This window comes from Episyrphus balteatus, chromosome 4 (genome assembly GCF_945859705.1).
Source record: "Episyrphus balteatus chromosome 4, idEpiBalt1.1, whole genome shotgun sequence".
In the NCBI taxonomy this organism is placed as follows: Eukaryota; Metazoa; Arthropoda; class Insecta; order Diptera; family Syrphidae; genus Episyrphus; species Episyrphus balteatus.
Genome location: NC_079137.1, coordinates 15,468,917 through 15,488,361, shown reverse-complemented (window position 1 = coordinate 15,488,361; position 19,445 = coordinate 15,468,917). Strand labels below are relative to the sequence as shown.

The window sequence follows — 19,445 nt, the reverse complement described above, 5'->3', positions numbered from 1 at the left end:
CAAAAAAAAAGGATAAAAATCAGGATACAGCACAGATGATTGAGGTAGTACCAATTCGTAGCTCGCAATCCATATCCATTTGGATACACGACAACGACGACGACTACGACGATTCTTCCTTCAAAAACCATGAATGTGCTTAAGCTTTAAAAAAGTCCAGTATCACGGGATCCTTTACTTCTTCTTGGATTTATATTTTTTCTGCCATTTTTTTTTTCGTTTGTCTCTTCTTGGTCCTTTTTTTCTATTTTTTTTTTTTTTTTCTATTTTTCATGGTTATTCTGTCGTGTTGCTGCTTATTTTCTGCTGCTAAACAATATTTTCTAAGCGTAGTCGTCGATGTTGTTGTTATGCTTAGAGGTGGATGACTCCTGCTCCTGGCCCTATTTTTCCAACTATACAAGGAGGAGTACCTCATGCCTAAAAGTGTATATTCCATCTTCATCATCTCTTCTGCCTTGTGGCTCCCCTTTTCTGTATGATGGTGTGCTTCTGTGTGTTGATTGTTGAAAGGATGTTTTCTTTTGATATGTTACGCTGAGGCGTAATCTGGCCCAACTGAGAGATGATGAAGAGATGCAGCAGAGAGATGGAGAAGAGATGAGCGAGAAGATGTGACGTAGTAGTGTTTCTCGTCCATACGTTGTCCAACTAACTCTATGACGACGTGAAGCATATATACACACATATTCTTCAAATATGGTATTTGCAAGAATTAAGCTTGGAATTGCTTAAGGACATGCATAACGGTAGTAGGTTGGTTCAGAACGGATCTGGTTGAAGAGGAGTGTGTGTTGAAATTTGTTTTTCCTGAGATACTATCGTATCTATGTCTGTACAATTAACACTTTTATGATATGTTGTGGATCATATTTTTGAGAAGGAAAGTTCTCGTCTTCTTCTTTTGCTTTTGCTGGTCTTTTCAAAAAACTTCAAAAGGTGTTAATTCCATGAATTCAAGTATAAAATGCATCGACTCTCTCTTAGACATACCTTACACTAACATTGCTGGACGGACAATGACTAACTTTCGGAAATTTGATAATGAAACTAATCTATGGTCTAGGGGTTCTAGCAGGTAATGTGCACTCTCCGAAAGAATTTAAAGGTTAACTTGTTATGGGTTTTCTATAACACAAAACAATTAGTCAGAGTTTTAAACGAGATGAGAAGTTGGTCATCCTCATCATCATAAATGTGATAAATGGACTTGGAGACTTTTATTTGACCCTGATGTGTAGAAAATTAGTTTACTTACTTTATTGTATGATGTATGTCACTTTGGCACGTAGAGATGATGAAGATATCAGACAAACTGTTCTTGAAAAAGGGGTTTAAAAGTTATCATTGTGTTTTTTTTCTTCTGTTATATCTCGTGTGTCCGGTGGTTTCTTTGTAATATCGCCAATAATTCGAACTTGTATCTTTGAAGGGCATTTAAGTGTAATATTAACAAAACAAAGACAAAACCAGATTTCTAAGATTAAAAATTCCGAAAATTTTCATTAAATCGTTTAAAGGACAAGTTACAATTTCTGTCAAGCTTAAAAGACTAGAATTTAATTCATAAAACTTTAAACGAATTCTCATATCTTTTCATATTAAAGCTTGGTTAAACTTAAAATTTTCGAAACATCGAATTTAAACTGAAGATTCCCGTAGTACCTTCAGAGCTCCATTTTTAATATATAATTTACTTGAGATTTTAGGGTTTAAAACAAATTGAGTTTTAGGGTTTAAAACAAAACGGAGTTTATGATAAGAAAATATTAAAAAATCTTATAATATTTCTTTGAAACCATAATAAGGTTATTAAAATGACTTATTAAGTAAAACCTGCAGAATATGAATTAAAAGCTTTATGTCAGCCAACCTACAAAAATATAAAAAGATTAGGAAAACTGATACCCAAACTTTTTGATTTCTAGATTTTAAAAATGTTTCCAAAAAACTATTTTTACTAACAACACTTTTGTTATTTCTACTTTCAGGCTTTAGATGAATATGATGTTCAAACGGACATACCACAAGCGATTCAGCTTCTTGGAGAAATGAATAGCAATGTTAAGCAAGTGACAGATTTAGTTGAGGGTATGCTGCAGCGAGTGAAACGTGGTGAACTAACAACAGAATATGGCTTAAGTTTTCTTGAAGTTAAATATCATATGTTATTGGATTATTTAATTAATCTCACCTATGTTGTTCTTAGAAAATGTTCAGGTATAAATTTGATTTTTATTAATATCTGAGTAAATTATTTAAATACATTTTTTTACATCATTTCGTTTACAGGAGAAACAATAGAAGGAAATCCATCCATCGAAAGACTTATTGAAATTCGAACAGTGTTGGAGAAAATCCGCCCGATTGATTATAAATTGCGTTATCAAATTGATAAATTAGTTAAAACAGCTGTAACTGGTGTTTCGGATTCATCGGATCCAATTTTGTACAAAGTGAGTAGAAATAGTGAATTATGTTATTTAAAATCCTCATATTATTGAATTTTCAGATATTTTTTTTTAATTTCCTCACCCGATAACATCTAACACCTCGGTTTGGAAACAACTAAGTCTAAATGAAAATACTTAAATCAAAGCTACTTTAAACGTTGCTCCAAACATTCTATTGTCCCGATACATGAACCAACCATGTTCAATATCAAAAACGATACTCTTTTTCTTTACATTCGGTTTAGAAGCGATGTTCAGTTTCTGCTCTAATTTTAGTTTCTATTTAGTGTCATTTCTATTCTAATGTCATTATTTGAGTTTAAAGCGGAACTAACGTAGACACATCCCTTATCTTCCTCAAAGTTCTGCCTGCCCATGGTAACTCTGTTGGTTTTTCCTCGGCGAAACTTGATTTTGCGAGTTCAAACCTTGTCTTTCCTGTGAGATAACACTCATCACATCCTGACGGTTGATATTTTTTCCTTCCATTTTTAAAAAGTCCTACATAATAGACTAGCTGCTTAACTATCTCCGTCTTTTTGTGAAACCCAAATAAAAGCTAGGAAGCAAGTTGAACAGAAAAATCTACTATGGGAGACCTGAAAGGAGCATTGGTCTATGTTAAAAAAAAAGATCCTTCATACCTCAACCATCAAGTAGTGTCTAACGGCTGATCGCCAATATTCGAACTTCCTTTGAATCAAAGTAAAAGTTTATTGAGAATTGTTTCTCCCCAAGTTCTTGTTTCCCGTACTATGCAACTTTCCTTGTCAGCCAGTTTATAAGAGTTTATTCCTTTCAAAATTAGTTTTAGTGAGGCGGCTTAGCATCTAAATCGTGCAGTTTGTGATAAAAGCATGAAATTTATATCATGGGTATTACTCAATATTAGAGTTATTTTGAGATATTGGGCCACTTTGTATTCCATCCAGGAGCGTAGATACAAGAGATTTTCTGTGTTGCACCCGCATTGTTGCATATGATAGTATAGCTGATGAAACCTTTTTATTAATATAATACATGATTTCGAGGTAATTTTTAACGCCCGATCGAATAAAACCAATAGCAATATGCCTGGACCGTCATGTAAAAAGTTATTGCACTTTTTATAAATTGTCTTTTACTCAAACAGCAAGATTCAGAATATTACCAAGTACTCCTTGAAAAAAAGTGGCAGGTTGATAAAATTTAGTGTGGACTTTTCTAATACCATAGAAAAAAATAATAAAATATGTCCATCAAAAAATTTCAGGTCAAAAGGTGTTTTTTTTTAGCGAGAAAGAACACTTTTGAAATGGTACCATTGCAGCACATGGAAAATTTTTGCATTTTTTTGAACCGCATAATATATTTTATACATCGTATGAGAATCAATAATAATCAAAAAATGAATTATATTTACCATGGAATGTTGAATTTTCATGCAAAACTTAAATAGCTTGCTTTTATTTTTTATTGAATTTTCATACAAATTAATGTTTTGAAGGAGTGAGGTGCAAAAGTAAAAGTATGAAAAATAATTGTGCAGTTTGTGATAAAAGGATCAAATTAATAGGATTGTTAGTACAATATGTAACCCTCATTTTAAGATATTGGGCCTTTTAATATTTCACCTATGAGGATGTACATAAGCCATCTAATAATCACAAATTTCACAAAACTTCATTTAAATTGCTTTCTGTGCATCGTTATAAACATTTTCAAAGGTAAAATATTAAGTGGCCCAATATCTTTAAATGAGGGTTATATATTGTACTAACAATCCTATTAATTTGATCCCTTTGTCACAAACTGCACAATTATTTTTCATACTTTTACTTTTGCACCTCACTCCTTCAAAACATTAATTTGTATGAAAATTCAATAAAAAATAAAAGCAAGCTATTTAAGTTTTGCATGAAAATTCAACATTCCATGGTAAATATAATTCATTTTTTGATTATTTTTGATTCTCATACGATGTATAAAATATATATGCGGTTCAAAAAAATGCAAAAATTTTCCATGTGCTGCAATGGTACCATTTCAAAAGTGTTCTTTCTCGCTAAAAAAAACACCCTTTGACCTGAAATTTTTTGATGAACATATTTTATTATTTTTTTCTATGGTATATGAAACGTCCACACGAAATTTTATCAACCTACCACTTTTTTTCAAGGAGTACTTGATAATATTTTGACTCTTGCTCTTTGAGTAAAAGACAATTCATAAAGAGTCCAATAACTTTTTACATGATGGTCGAGACATTTTGGTATTGATTTTATTCGATCGGGCGTTAGAAAATACCTCGAAATCATGTATCATATTAATATAATATTTCATTGCCTATACTACGATATGCAACAAATCGAGTGCAACACAGAAAAAGTCTTGTATCTACCCTTCCGAATGGAATACAAGGTGGCCCAATATCTCAAAATAACTTTTAAATTGAGTACTACCAACGATGTTAATTTCATGCTTTTATCACAAAGTGCACGATTGAACTCTATTTTAATGCTAAGCCGCCTCACTATTTAAGTTATCCAAGAGTTGGATTTAGATTCGTTGGTGATGGGTCGTAGTCTCACTTAACAACTAACTTGACCTCTTATTAACTGTTTCCTGTTTCCTATTACCATAAATCGTTGTATTTACCTTCCATCGTCTGAAAACTTGTTGCCGGTGTGCCTCCAGCTTTCTACTTCCGTTAATAAATTCACTTCATCTGTCCGACTCTCTGACTCCATTACCAATCAAAGTTGAGTGTACTGGACTTGAGTATTCCCCAAAGACTATTCTACAGGTTAACTTTCTGAGGATACTCGTTTGGGCCAAACAACTCAGGTGCCATATTATTAGTAAGTGCAGCCACCTTCAGGGCACTAGCAATATAAAAGGAGAGTTCCATGAACTCAAAACCTGCAGTCAGCATAAAGGCTGCTTCGGGCTCGACCACTATAGGGGAAGTGGGGGCAAGACCGCCCACTTAGTGTTTGACTGTCTTAAAAACCAATAAAAAACATCTTTTTAATAGAATAAAGTTTTTATTCATTTAAGTTTAATGTTTTTTGCAGAAACCCTCATTATTATAAAAAAAAAATAAAAAATACTGAACAAAAGATAATACGTTTTGAAAAACCATCAAACAAACAACCGTCTTGCCCCCACAAAGACCGTTTCTTTTGTTTTAAATGCAGCCTATTTGTAATAATAACACAACTTTGCTATATTTTCATTAGTTCTCACTCCAGCACAAGCTTTTTGGTACCATTTGGTACACATTTTGCACTTAATCCAACAATACTTTGGATTGGATCAAGAATTTGGATTGGTACAAATACAATTTGCAAAGTCCTCTTCATCAGAATCATCAATTCAGTATTGTTTGGCGCCTGTTGCTTCGCTTTTTGGAAGATTTAACGGTGAACTTCTTTTTTCACTTTGTTTAAGCTACCAAAGGTTCCAATTTCGCCCATGGGCGGTCTTGCCCCAGTGATATCATATTTGATGTTCGTTATTATTTTTTTTTTAATTTACCTTTATGACTCCTTCTTTCGCAGAAAATACTTTTTAATATTCACATTCTATTATAAAAAAAGGAAAAGTTAAAAATTTTAATTATTTCAGTGTCAAAAATACAATTGACTTTTCACATGAACGATAACAATTTGATGAAAAATCACAAAATTTACCGTAACTCTTCGGGGTCTTAACCGAAATTGCTAAAACTTACAGACGTGATCGATCGTACCAAAGGGCACCTATTTTCTATTGCAAGTGTTGCCGATTTTACTTTTTTTCCATACAACATAGTACGAAAACCGTCTTGCCCCCACTTCCCCTACATGAAATACCGGCAAATCGTCTCGAACTTCTTTTTCAGTTTTTCCATCCTAAGAATATCCTAAGGATATTTTCCTTTCTATCCTCATTTTCCTAAGAAGCTTTTTTCAGTTCCTACCGAAAACACCGTCCTGCTTTAATTTTATTCCATTATGTTCCTCCCTGTTTGGAAACATCTTTGATTTTTATTTATGTCGATATTTTTAATAAAAATTAAATTTTTCTGTTTAAATTCTTAGCCAAATCCAGAAAATATGCTGACGAATTATGATGAAGATGATTCTGGGTCTAATTCACAATCAGATTCGGAAGATGATGACGAAGTGGATGAAGCTGATGAAGCTTCAGTGAAACCTAAAAAGTCATTAACAGCGACGACGAAAAGTGGTATTTACGTGCCGCCTAAAATAAAACCGGTCTATTATGATGGAGATGAAAAACCTGCCGATCGGGATAGGAAATTAATTGACCGTGCTAAAAAAAGGGCTATGACGTAAGTTTTTTCTTTTTTTGTTTTAAATAACAATTTCAATTTTAATTATTTTGTTTATTTATTTTTTTTATAGAACCTCAATGCTACAAGATTTGAAAGAAGAGTACCTTGATGCACCAACTGAAATCTCGTCCGGCTCTAGAGCCCAGCAAATAATTTCAACAGCACAAAAAGAAAAACAGGAATACGAAGAGGCTTATCTGACACGTCTGCCTGTAACAAAAGCCGAAAAACATCGGCAAAGAAAACTCACTACACTTGGTATGTTGTTATACTTAAGATTTTTTTAGAGTCCAATGGAGCATGTATAAAATATTATATGAAAGAGTTTACTTTTTGTTGTTCTTGAAAGTAGTATAAGTTGTTGAAGTTTAATGTGAAGTAATTACACATCATAAACCAAATCACTTAACATCTCTTTGGGAAAAACTCGAAATCAGTACTGTCGAAGGTCTTTTTGTTGTCAATTTTAGGTGGTGTACTTAAGCTCTCTAGAATTTTTTTAATTTCAGCTCAAAAACTTGTTTTTTTAGAACCATAGGAGTCCCTGTTATTTCACTAGCAAGAGAGCCTTACTTTGAAGCAAAAGAAAAAAAGTTCCGGACTCTTGGTTGGAGTTTTTGATTATTATTCACTTTTTAAATACTTCCTTGTCTTTTGTTTCATGCCCTATACTCAATTGATTTCAGTATTTCGTACAAAAGAGGGGTATACGAGCGATGTCTCAAATTTTGCAATATGTTGATTGGATTTTTCTCTGTCAGACTTTTTTTTATGGACAACACTCACAGTTCCGAGTGGACCTTGTTTTTAAGCAACAAGACCCTCCAGCCAGTTTGTATGAAATTGGTTTTGGTTGAGGTTAATCTCCACATCAGCGCTCCACGAAGACTCGTAGGATCGGCTCCACATCCTCCTCCAGACATCTTAGCTGGACCAGACAAATCTTCTCCAGAGATGTACACTGAGCATTCTTCAAGAAATCTTTCTGGAAAGCACTTTCATCCATTCGCTCTTGTCTATGCTTGTGACTTCGACCCATACAGGGGTGCCGGGAAGATTAAAGTCTTGTAAAAAATGCGTGACCGCATTAATAAATGGCTGTAGCTCTTTCTTCAAGTTATTTTTACTGTGAGTTTTTATATCTCATCAGCAAGATAGCTTTTAAGGTATTGTAGCGGCCAGTCAGATGATATATTTTTTCATTTCCTCACAAGCTGAAGATCCACTAAAAAAAAGTCAGGGGGTGGAGACTGAATTTGAACCCAGAACCTCTGGCGTGACAGTTCTACTAATCAATTGGACCATGGGGTCTTACAGTTCAAATATTCATATGTAGTTCTACCTATCGATAATCACGTTTTAATCCGACCAAGTCTATGATGCGGATATTTTTTGTTTTTTTTTTCATATTCTAGAAATTTTGATAGGGTTAAAGGATAGTGTTTTCAATGCAGCGCAGGTGTTAAGCATGCTGTAAAAACTGAATACTGCTTCATTAATATTAGTAGAAGTTGATATAGTATTAATTCCAGAATCATTTAAATCCATTGTAAAATCTAGATTTTCTGACTGACTGAACTGACTGAATAGTACGTACGTAATATGTTAAAAGATTATCTGACATACACTACTGGAAAAAATTAAGGGATCAAAAGAAAATTCCAAATTTTTGGGCAAATTTCAACAGGCCGTAACTTCGAAAGAAATGGTCGTACAAGAATCGATAAAGAAGGAAATTGTAGCTCCAAGTGTTTAGTTTTTGGATTAGAACTTTAAAAATTTTTAACCTCTGCGGTTTTTGAGTAATCGTAGAAAAACCAGCAACAAAAAAATTTTCAAAATTTTTTTAGTTTTTTTTTTTTTGGTCTACGGGCGTGAAAAAATTTTGTTTAGCTTAACCACTATAAGGATCGGATACTTTGTTCATTTAGCTTTAATTTGGTTTTTTGAACACCTCGATACGTCCACTTCTCGCCGAGATATCGGTCTTCAAATGAAAAAGGATCCTTTGTGTTTGATTATCGATATCTCAGCAACCAATGATCGCACAGAAAGTTAAAGGTGGGTTTCAAGAACTTGAATGAATTCTCCTTAACGGCTAGCCATTGCTTTTCCAAAAAAAAATGTTTTCTCATTTTCACATGAATTTGAAAATGCAACAAAAAAAGGGCTTTTGGTGGTTCTTTGGAAAATCGAGGGCTAGATCGAAAATATTGAGGAAACCACTAATGTTAAATGTGCCTTTTACAGTTCAATATGTCCACAAAAACCCTACAAAAAATCAAATTATTCCAGCCAGCCGTTTTTTTTGTTTCACTCGATCGAATTTTTGAAAAAATTAAAGGATCACGTTTTTTGCTCTGAAAAGCTCAATTTTCTTTTCTCATTTTGTAATGAGAAAAAAAATTGTTTTTCCTAGCTTTTTCCACATTTTTGCTCCAGAAAAAGCTTAAATTTAAAACAAAACAAAATTCCAAAAAAAAAAAAAAAATTTCAAAAAATAAAATTTTTTTAAATTTTTTTCTCTGAAAAGTTTAAGAGAAAAAAAATTTAATTTTTTGAAAATTTTTTTTTTTTTTTGGAATTTTGTTTTGTTTTAAATTTAAGCTTTTTCTGGAGCAAAAATGTGGAAAAAACTAGGAAAAACTATTTTTTTTCGCCCGTAGACCAAAAAAAAAAACTAAGAAAACTTTGAAAATTTTTTTGTTGCTGGTTTTTCTACGATTACTCAAAAACCGCAGAGGTTAAAAATTTTTAAAGTTCTAATCCAAAAACTAGACACTTGGAGCTACAATTTCCTTCTTTATCGATTTCTTGTACGACCATTTCTTTCGAAGTTACGGCCTGTTGAAATTTGCCCAAAAATTTGGAATTTTTTTTTGATCCCTTAATTTTTTCCAGTAGTGTAGTATCTAGAAATATATTTCTGAGTTTGTTTACCTTTCATTCAAAGCATAAGAAATTTCAGCCCTTTAGTACCCTAAAACTGCGTAAATCAGTTCAAGAGAAATAATTACTATTTGAATAAATGCAAATCTATGATTACTGCTCCAATGGATTAATTATGTTCTTTTTTTTATAATATTTATAATATTTGTCAATTTTATTTCTTTTAGGTACAATTGGTGACGATATTCTAAATGAAATAAGTCGTGATCCAAAATTATCAGCCAGTGGTGGTGGTAGTAATAAAAGAAAGAAGAAGGCCGGCAAGAAACGTGGTGGTAAAAAAAGGAAATTCCATTAAAAATTGTTTAAAAAACATTTTTTTTTTCGTTTCTTTAAATTTCTTTTAACTCTTCATTAATTTTGTCAAAAACGTTTGTTTATATTTTGTTTGCAAAAGAAAAACAACCAACAAAAATATATATATTTTAGTCTTAAGATATTAATTGGTTATACCTTTTATGATTATATTCAAAAAAACAAGAAAAAAAAATGAAACAAACATAAAACAAAAAAGGATATTATTTAAATTTAGAAGAAAAATTTTGAAACAAAATTTTAAACAAAATTTAAAAAAAAATAACAAAATTAAAAACAAAATTAAACTGTTTGTGAAATACAAAATTATAGAAAAAAAAAACAGTTCGTTCCACAAAGAAAAAAAAAAAAACAACAAATACTGTCTGAATGAAACACAAATAGATATTTAAAGAAAAATAATTTTATTTTGTTTTTGTTATAAATTAATTTGTTTTTCTTCTCCTTACTCTCGCAATTAACAACGATTTGTTTTAATCCTTTTTTTTATAATTATATTATTATTAACTAATTTGCTTTAATTTTTTTTTTCTCAATATAAACATTTACATATATTTATGTTTTGTTAATTTATTCTTTGAAATTTTGTTGATTTATGTAGACAAACAAAAAAAAATATTAAAATATTACTTTGTAATATGTTATGTGTGTATATCTTTAAAAATTCATTTACAACGATTTTGGATTAAAAATTTTATTTGTTTATATTTTCTTTTTAATCTTCATTGGATTTTATTTCTCAAAAAAATTAAATGAATTGTTTATTTTAGTTGTTTCTAAATTTTTTTTGAGTAAAAAAATTGTTTATTTGAATTTTTTTAGTAATTTTTAAGTTTGCATTTTGATTATTAACATTTTTTATGTTAAAAAAAATTCTTATTTTATAATTATTCCTATTTTTGTAATAAATAATTTGATTTATTTAACATGGTTTATGGTTCAATGAGACCTTTGTGTTTTCTTTTTTTTTGTTCTTTATTTTTTTTAGAAACCATTTTTTTTTATTTTTGGAGCAAAGTATCTTGCTAAGTTTTTCAGATCTAAGTGAAAACGTTAAAACATACATATAAAAAGTTTGATTACAATTTAAAAATGTTATAATCTCTCTTCCGTTTTAAAAAACGGTTGGCCACAACTTCTCCGTTTCCTATCAGGCTTAGCGCAGTAATTTGCTTATCACAAATAAATGAAAAATTGATGAAAAATTTTGTTCAAATTCGTCCCGCAAAGCAAACAAAACCAAAGTTAACAATCGGGAATTTGTTGGTTCTGGCAGATCAGCAAGTATTGGCTGCACATTTTTTGTCGAAAACTCGGTTAAAATGCTCATTTCACCTATTGAACTGTTCATTATCCGAGCTATATTTTTCACCAGAGTTTTGAGCTTAGAAGGTTCTGCTATCGCACGTGTTAGCTACATGTTTTGCTTCTTGGCCCAAAGCATCGATGTGATTACACTTGTCCTTCGTCTTCATGTAGTTCGTAGATTTTAGCTCGATCCATACATCTCCTGGTGGAGCTGTTATCCAAGCATTCAGTTGGTAATCGCTATAGTTTCTTCAAAAAGCACAGTGCTCTAATGGTTTTCGTATGAAACGGGTTCTGAGCTGCTGATTGTTGAACGGCAATAAAGTCCAACTAGTATCTAAAGAATTAATGGCATGGCATGCAAACACTACTTTACCTAAAAAGCATTACGTTTGCACTAGAAATAGCATCACTCGAGTTTAGCCGCAAAAGCATTGATGAGCTTGTGAATTCAACCTTAGAACACAAAAAATTACTCATACGCCACAGTGGTCCAAAAAGTTTGAACTTAATTGTATTCCGAATACCAAATAGCGGCCGAATATTCACGGCATCTCTAGTAATTACTTTCGAACGATTCGGAGTATAATTTCTTCAGAGCGGATACCAAGATGATAGAGCCGATTGTTTCGTAGCATATGAAGCTTTTAAAAACAACAAACATTATAACACAAATGGAGGTCAACTAAAAATTGACAACAAAAAAATGTTTCGGATGAAAAATATTCACAACAAAGTCTCGTAAAAAACAACTGGCTTTCAACTATTGATGGGGATAGAAGAGACATTTATATTGATGTAATGATGCATTTGTTTCGGAAAAAAAGGTGCAGTGAAAACAGCTCTTGAAATGCTCCTCCAATATTTGATTTTATTATTTCTTTTCCTAACATTAAGTTTTGTTAATAAACCGTTCCTTAACTTTATTTTTAATATTTAATTTTACTTTTTACAGTTCCTATTTTAATTATTTATATAAACTTATTCTGATACTTTAAGTGTAAATACAAAAATAGAAAACATATTCTTCAGACAAAAATGAAATTAAAAAAATCTAAAATTAATGAACTAAAACTATTCTTTAAGGAAAATTTAACAAAAAAAAAAATCAAGAAACCACAAAATTAAAAATTTAACTCAAAATTAACAAACAAAAATTAAAAACTTAAAAAAAAATTAAAAATGTTGAGGCCATTTTAAAATATTTATTAAAACTAAATTGACAAATTTTGTTTTCACTTTCTCAAAGTTAAAAAATTTGAAATCAAAAAACAAAATGTTTGTAATAAAAAGAAAAATGAAATTTTTGATAATACAAATTTTGGGTAATTAAAAATTAAGAAACAAAAAATTAATTTGTATTGCATCTTTATTTGTAACTTTTTTTTTAATATATACAACTTAGTCTATATATTTCCCCCTCTCTCTCTCTAATTTCCTACCACAACCAAATAGATAAAGAAAACAAAAAATAGCAAATCACACAAAAAATACAAAAATGAAAAAAGAAGCCTTGAATACTTTAATAAAACAAAAAAAAAAAAAAAACAAACAAATATCAGCAAAACCAATAAAAACTAAATGAAAATAAAAAAAAATATTTTGTTGTTTTTAGGAGTAAAATTATGCAATAAAGAATTATAAATAAATAAGTTTAAAAAATGAAGAAAAAACACAAAAAAAATCGTTATACTTATATGAGAAACAACAAAAAAATAGTAACCAGAAACAAAAAACTCGCAAAACCACATATATGGAAATAAACCAAACGAAACTTCACAATAGTTATTAATTTTTAAATTACCGAACAAGACAACAGTTGCCTTAATTACCATATAAATGTAAAATAAAACAAAAAAATGTATTAAATTATTATAATTTTCACTGAACGAATATTTCTTTAAAAAAAACAAAATCAGTACTAAAACAGATGACAAAACAAAAACAAAAAAATAGATTTATATTAATTAAACAACAATCTATATAAAAAAAATTATATATAGCCCCACCCAATACAAAATAAGAAAACATTGAACAGTGGAAAAAATGGTATTTTTTATATATTTAAATAAATGAATAGTAAAATTAATTAAAAAAAAAATTAAAAACAATTAAAAGATGAATTAACAAAAAAAAAGAAGATGAAAAAAAAAATACTCCTAAAAACAACTTAATTCTACAACACAGTTGCAATGATGAAATATTCCTAAACAAAATAAACCGAAATAAATAAACGTCCACAAAAGAATGTTCAGATTTCTTCAAAGGGCCTGAGTTAAAAAAGTCTTGATTTTTCAAAATCCACTTTGGACAATTTTTTAAAACGATTGGTTCTATTAGCACTTGTTTGAAGGATGTTAATAATAAATAAGAAAAACAAAAAAAAATATGAAATATTAAACTTTAATTTGATTATAAAGTTATAATTTCAAGAGAACAAAAATACAAGTTTATGACCAAATACTAAAAAAAGTGGAGAAAGGGAAAAAAATGGTTGAGGGTTTTATTTAATTACTTTATTAAGTTATTCTTTAACAAAGAATTTTTGTTATGTTTTCGTAGTTTGTTTTTACTTTTTAATTTAAATTTAACAACAAAAGGTTAAAAGGTTTGGCAAAACTTTATTAAAATCACATTGTAGTCTAAGAAGACAAGCTAACAGCAATCAACCAATTATAATTTCGTGAACATTTGGATCCGAATTCGTTTGGGATGGATTCGAAAAATTCATAAACGAAACTGGGAACCAACAGGTTAAAATTTAGTGACGGACCCAAGAAATCAACCGGTAGAACCTAGAAATGAACGGAAAATTAATCGCAAAATGCTGTTGAAGTTTAACTAACGTAACGAAAATCGATGAGTTTTTGAGCATTGATCCGTTTATTTTTATTGGAAAGAGTTGCTTTTAAAAAATTTCACAGGAGATCACCTGCAGACCCAGGAAATCAAGCGCAATAACCCGATCACTTAATGGGTGAATCCAACAAATTTTAGCCGAAATTGATTGTGGATTCTAGAAATCATTGAGTGTACAATGGGCAGAAACGTGAAATACCGGACGGACTCAAATAACGCTAGGACAGATTCAGCTAAATAGGGCCGGCTAGAGGAATTAATGAATGAATTTGGAAAATTTAAAGATAACCTGGCGAGTCATCAGAAGAAGTAGATCATTCAACCAGGAAACTAACGTGTAAACCCTGGAAATCATCAAGTGAACATAGAGAAATAAACGGGGAGACCTGAAAAAACAAGGGGTAAACGAGAGAACTCGGAAAGTAAACGGAAAGATCCCGAAAATCTTCGTATGTGTTCAAGGAATCCAGTATATAAAGAGCCCATTCAGAAAATTAATTAACAGAATAATTGAGAAAAACCAACTGAAAATAAGGTGTGAACACTGTGAACCCTTAAATAAGCAGATTTTATTCAATAAACCTGTATGTTACTTGAAAGCCTGGCAAATCTTCAGAAGAAACTGACAAATCAACGAACAATCATGTGAAATTACTGAACGTAACTAGTACAATTTACAGAAAAATCTGGAAAAACCCTGATAAATCGAAGGATGAACCCAAGAATTTCACGTGTGGGTCGGGTAAATCAACGGGCGAATCAAAAAAAAAAATATATGGATGTGTACTTATCCAGTTCGTTTGTGATTGAGATCTGAAGAGTATCAGCAGAGTTTCCCAGTTGGAGTACCGCAAATTAAAAATACTTAAGAGCTGCTCACGATTACAATTGAAGGGTCCAGGGGAAAAACGGTACATGTCCACTTTTTGTCAAAAATAAACTAATGATGGGGTCTGGTAGTATTTACTGAACACTATCTGATGGCATCCTTACTTATATAAAACAAATTTAAGCCTTACTGAAAAAATAAATAAATTGTGTGCGTTAAGTACTAAAATGTATGGACAGCAAAATTTAAAAATGCATTTTTCTCGAAATGAGTTGGAATGGACTTGTGCTGTTCTTCCCCTGGACCCTTCAATTGATGAAGAAGCTTTTTGAAGAAAATCACAATTCAGATTGGACTAAATTTTAAATAAAATTACTTACAGGGTACCCAGTTGAATAATGAGTGTCTAGAGTCGTATTATTTTGTGAACCTTAGAGAAACTTAACAATAGAAAATATATTTTTTTTTATTTAACTTTTTTCTATTTAAAATTTCTTTTCCATTTTCCATTTTTTTTTGTTTTAATTTAATTTTAAATATAAAACTTTTTTTTTAAGTTTTGTTATTTATAAAACCTTCAACTAATTAAAAAACCTTTTCTCTATGAACAATTAAAAACATTTCGTTACTGTAACAATAAAATGGAAATAAATTAATTTTTCAAACTGTTTTAGTGCCTCAAATTGTCATATTTATGATTATTCATAATGAAACTTTTTAAAGTTAAATATAAATATAAAATACAAAAAAAAAATAATAATAATTAAACAAACAAAAAAAAAATAATTAAACAGAACTATTAAAACTTAATATCAACATTTACTTTCCTACTGGTGCATTACAACTTACTAATAACAAAAAAAAAAAAATAATAATAAAACAAAAAATTAAAAAATAAAATAATTAAAAATAAAACCACAATTATTGTATAAGAAAATTAAAATTGAATAAAAATAAAACAACAAAATTATGTTTAAGTTTATCAAAAAACAAACAAAATTAATTTTAAGCACTCAGTTCGTATTTTGTAAAAACACAAAAAAAAATGGTAATAATTAAACTTATTTAAGAAGGAAACAAAAAAAAAAACTTTTCAAAATTTTCTAAATTTATCTAAAAATTAATTTCATATTAAGTATATGATATTTTTGGCAAAAAATTTTTGGCTATAAATTTTCAAACAAAATTTACTGATGTATTTCTATCTCTCTCTCAAATCGCTCATATTCTCAACCTGAAACAAAATGAAAAAGAAAAACACACAACAAAAAAAAAAATAACTTCAAGTATAAAAGACTGATATTAATTTATTAATCATTTTTATTAAATAAAAATTGAAAAAATTGGGACGCTTTGTAAATAAAAAAAAATCTTTAAAAAATATACGAAACCGGAAAGCACTTTTGCCTGATACCAGAGAAAAAAAAATTAACAAAAAAAAAAATCACCAACAAAAAAATGGAAAATATAGGGCGTTTCTTATTCTGTTATTCCGTTTTTTCCATTATTCGAGACCTTAAACCCTATGTTCCTCTTTTTTTCACAAAATAATTGGAAAGAAGCATCGCCTTAGTAATGACAAGAAAAAAAATACTGACAATTAAACAAAAAAAATAAATGAAAAAAATCATAAAAAATAATAAAAAATATAGTTAAAAATGTAATTCTTATTTTTTATAGCCAAAAATATTTTTTTAAATTATATTAAGTGAATATTAGTATTTTTAGTATTTAATTTTTAATCTATTTATTAATTATTATTATTATTGTATTAATAAAATTCGAGCTTAAAGAATATTCAGTGATTATTGATAAATAATTATTATAAAAAACCAACACAACACGTTGATTTAATGATATTTATCGAATATCAATAACAACAACAACATCAAAAAATTGATATTCAAATTGAAAATTTAAAACAAAAACAACAAAAAAAAAACTTTTGCGACATTTTGAAAATTTAAGTTCTTTAAAACAAAATTATAAATTAGAAACCCAAAAATGAGAATTTAAGGAATAAAAAAAAAAAACAATTGTAAATCTTTGGCATAAACCCTTTGGCATATATTTGACAAAAATAAGAAAAAAATTACCGTTATGTAATTTATGTATTATATACAACAAAATTTGGATGAAAAAAAAAACAAAAAAATTAAAATTATGCATAAATATATTAAATAAACACACATGAAAACGCAAATTTATTTGAGTTTTATTGAAACAAGATACATTTTATCTAGATGGCGCCATATGAGAGAAAATTACATAGCCTATAACAAACGGACAAATAAGAAGATTCTAATGACATCTCACATTTCATATTATGATATGAGGTTTTGAAGTTATAATGGAACATAACATTCTCATATACTTACATAAAAACCGACTCAATACATAAGCTTCTATTTTCTACGTCATAGTCTACTCCGCAGCCTTATGGATGTACAGTATTAAGTTGTTAAATGTTATTACTCTGAATATTGGACAACATTCCGAACAAGGTCTTTGCGTTCCCTATTTCAGCTATTGATATCTTGTTCGGATATTGGAAACTTTACTTTCTCTGCCGGCTGTTGACAAATAATGTTTATTTGAGAAAATGACTGAGTTCTGCGGTGGGTTATCTTTGTTTTCCCCCTGATATCTCGAATTGAAAATATAAGTTCACAGTGAACTTATGCATATGCGTTTAGGTACAATAATTACAACAATTATTGCATGGCTCGGGAAATTTTCAAAATTAATTTAGCACTACTAAAAAGCAGTCTGATGATCGGGTTGGTCCCCGTGAAATAGCTATAACTTAGGCCTATAAATTTGTTGATAACACACACAAATTGTTGTTGTTCATTCAAAACCTTCATTACAAAACTACTTTGTATTGATTTTCGAAAAAAATTCAAAAGGTAACCCCCTTGACACATTTCCTACAAATTCATCAAAGGCACGACGCGACGCAGGGCACTGATCTTCCCTTCTAGCAACATGTTCCCTATCAACAAGTACCCTAGCGACTCATCTCTAGCAACATGTTCCCTATGAACATGTCCCTTAGCAAAAAGTCCCTTAGATGCTTGTCTTTAGCAACATGTTTCCGAGTGTCAAGTTCACAAGCGACATGCACCCTACCTGTACTTCCTTCGGCAAACTGCTCCGTAACGACATGTTCGCTAACAAGCCTCCCCTGGTGATTTGCCCTCTGACGACAAGTCCGTTAACGATTTCTCCCTACATATTTCCTTGCGAGATACTTTAGGAACTTGACTAGGCACATTCCACTATGCTTCATGTCTGTAAACTTTATGTTCCCTTGCGGAATTTGCCCTAGCGACATGTTCTACTCCAGAAATTCCCGAAAAACATTCTTTTCGGCTCAGACCTCAGATAATAAAACACATCCTACTTCACTATGCAACAAAAGAATTGCTTTATTTCAAATTGAATAAATGAGAAAATAGTATTATAATATATATTTTTTTTTTAAGAGACACATCATCAACGAGATCATGACTAAATCAATAATTATTGTATTAACAACCTGGTACGTGGTCACGGAAGTCACACAATCCAGTTTCTTCATTGAAAGCCATACCCTTGTGACACGAATACAATCTTGGAACTTCATTTGTGCAAATAAAATATTTACGACAGTTTTCTGGACTTTGATATGAACGCACAAATTCTACTAATCCAGCTTCAATTTCATCCTCAGTCTTTTCCACAGGTGGACAAGTGAAGCCCAAAAATGCTTCAGCATCACAGTCATCTACCAAATCAGGGTAACCGCATTGATAAGTGTCCGAATTGAATGCCAATCCCTCTTGGCATTTTGACAATGTAGCAACACCATGGGCACAATTTTTGTAGGTATCACAATGTGCAGCATCACCTAGCTTGAAAAATCCAAACTGACGAGGGCACTCATCGCTGGCATTAGCTGGTTGAAGTCGGGTTCTTGGCTCAACACATGATGAGAATGGCTTGTAAGTGCAGTCACCTTTGTGTTCGGAAAGTTGAGTGAAGAGCAAACCATCGGGACAGAGTTTTTCTTCGGCAACGCCATCAATGCATTGAATATAGGCATCACATTGATCTGGAGAAGCATATTTGCCATCCTTTTCCTTGCAATCTAAAGCAGTACATACTGAAATGAAAATTTTGGAAATGTTGTAAGTTATTGATTTGGTATTTCTTGAAATTCTTTCCATTTTATGCTCAAGGGAAAGGAGGAAAGAAAAATAGGTACAGTTCTAAGCATGTTTCACAGTTACATATCCCGAAGCAACTTGTCATCTGGCAAAATGTTCCTAGGAACATTTCCCCTAGGAACATGTCCCCTACCGACGTCTAACAATACTATGTTATCTCCCCTAGTAACAAGTCACATAGCAACATGTTCATTAGTAAC

At 30.4% G+C, this 19,445-nt stretch overlaps 2 protein-coding genes across 4 annotated transcripts in view; one reads left to right on the top strand and one right to left on the bottom strand.

The window, feature by feature from the left end:
- LOC129919957 (neuroguidin) overlaps window positions 1–10,677 on the top strand; it is a 90,762-nt gene extending 80,085 nt beyond the window's left edge. For all 3 annotated transcript variants that reach the window (XM_056001088.1, XM_056001089.1, XM_056001087.1), the window contains exons 2-6: window positions 1,992–2,220; window positions 2,293–2,456; window positions 6,518–6,771; window positions 6,845–7,032; window positions 9,891–10,677. In XM_056001088.1, coding sequence (XP_055857063.1) covers window positions 1,992–2,220; window positions 2,293–2,456; window positions 6,518–6,771; window positions 6,845–7,032; window positions 9,891–10,021 — 966 coding nt within the window. In that variant the 3' untranslated portion in view covers window positions 10,022–10,677. The remainder of the gene's footprint in view (window positions 1–1,991; window positions 2,221–2,292; window positions 2,457–6,517; window positions 6,772–6,844; window positions 7,033–9,890) is intronic.
- Window positions 10,678–18,567: 7,890 nt separating this feature from the next.
- On the bottom strand, window positions 18,568–19,245 carry LOC129918211 (protein obstructor-E-like). The gene has a single exon (XM_055998611.1). It carries the CDS (start codon window positions 19,243–19,245, stop codon window positions 18,568–18,570), a length of 678 nt encoding a protein of 225 aa, XP_055854586.1.
- Window positions 19,246–19,445: the final 200 nt, after the last annotated feature.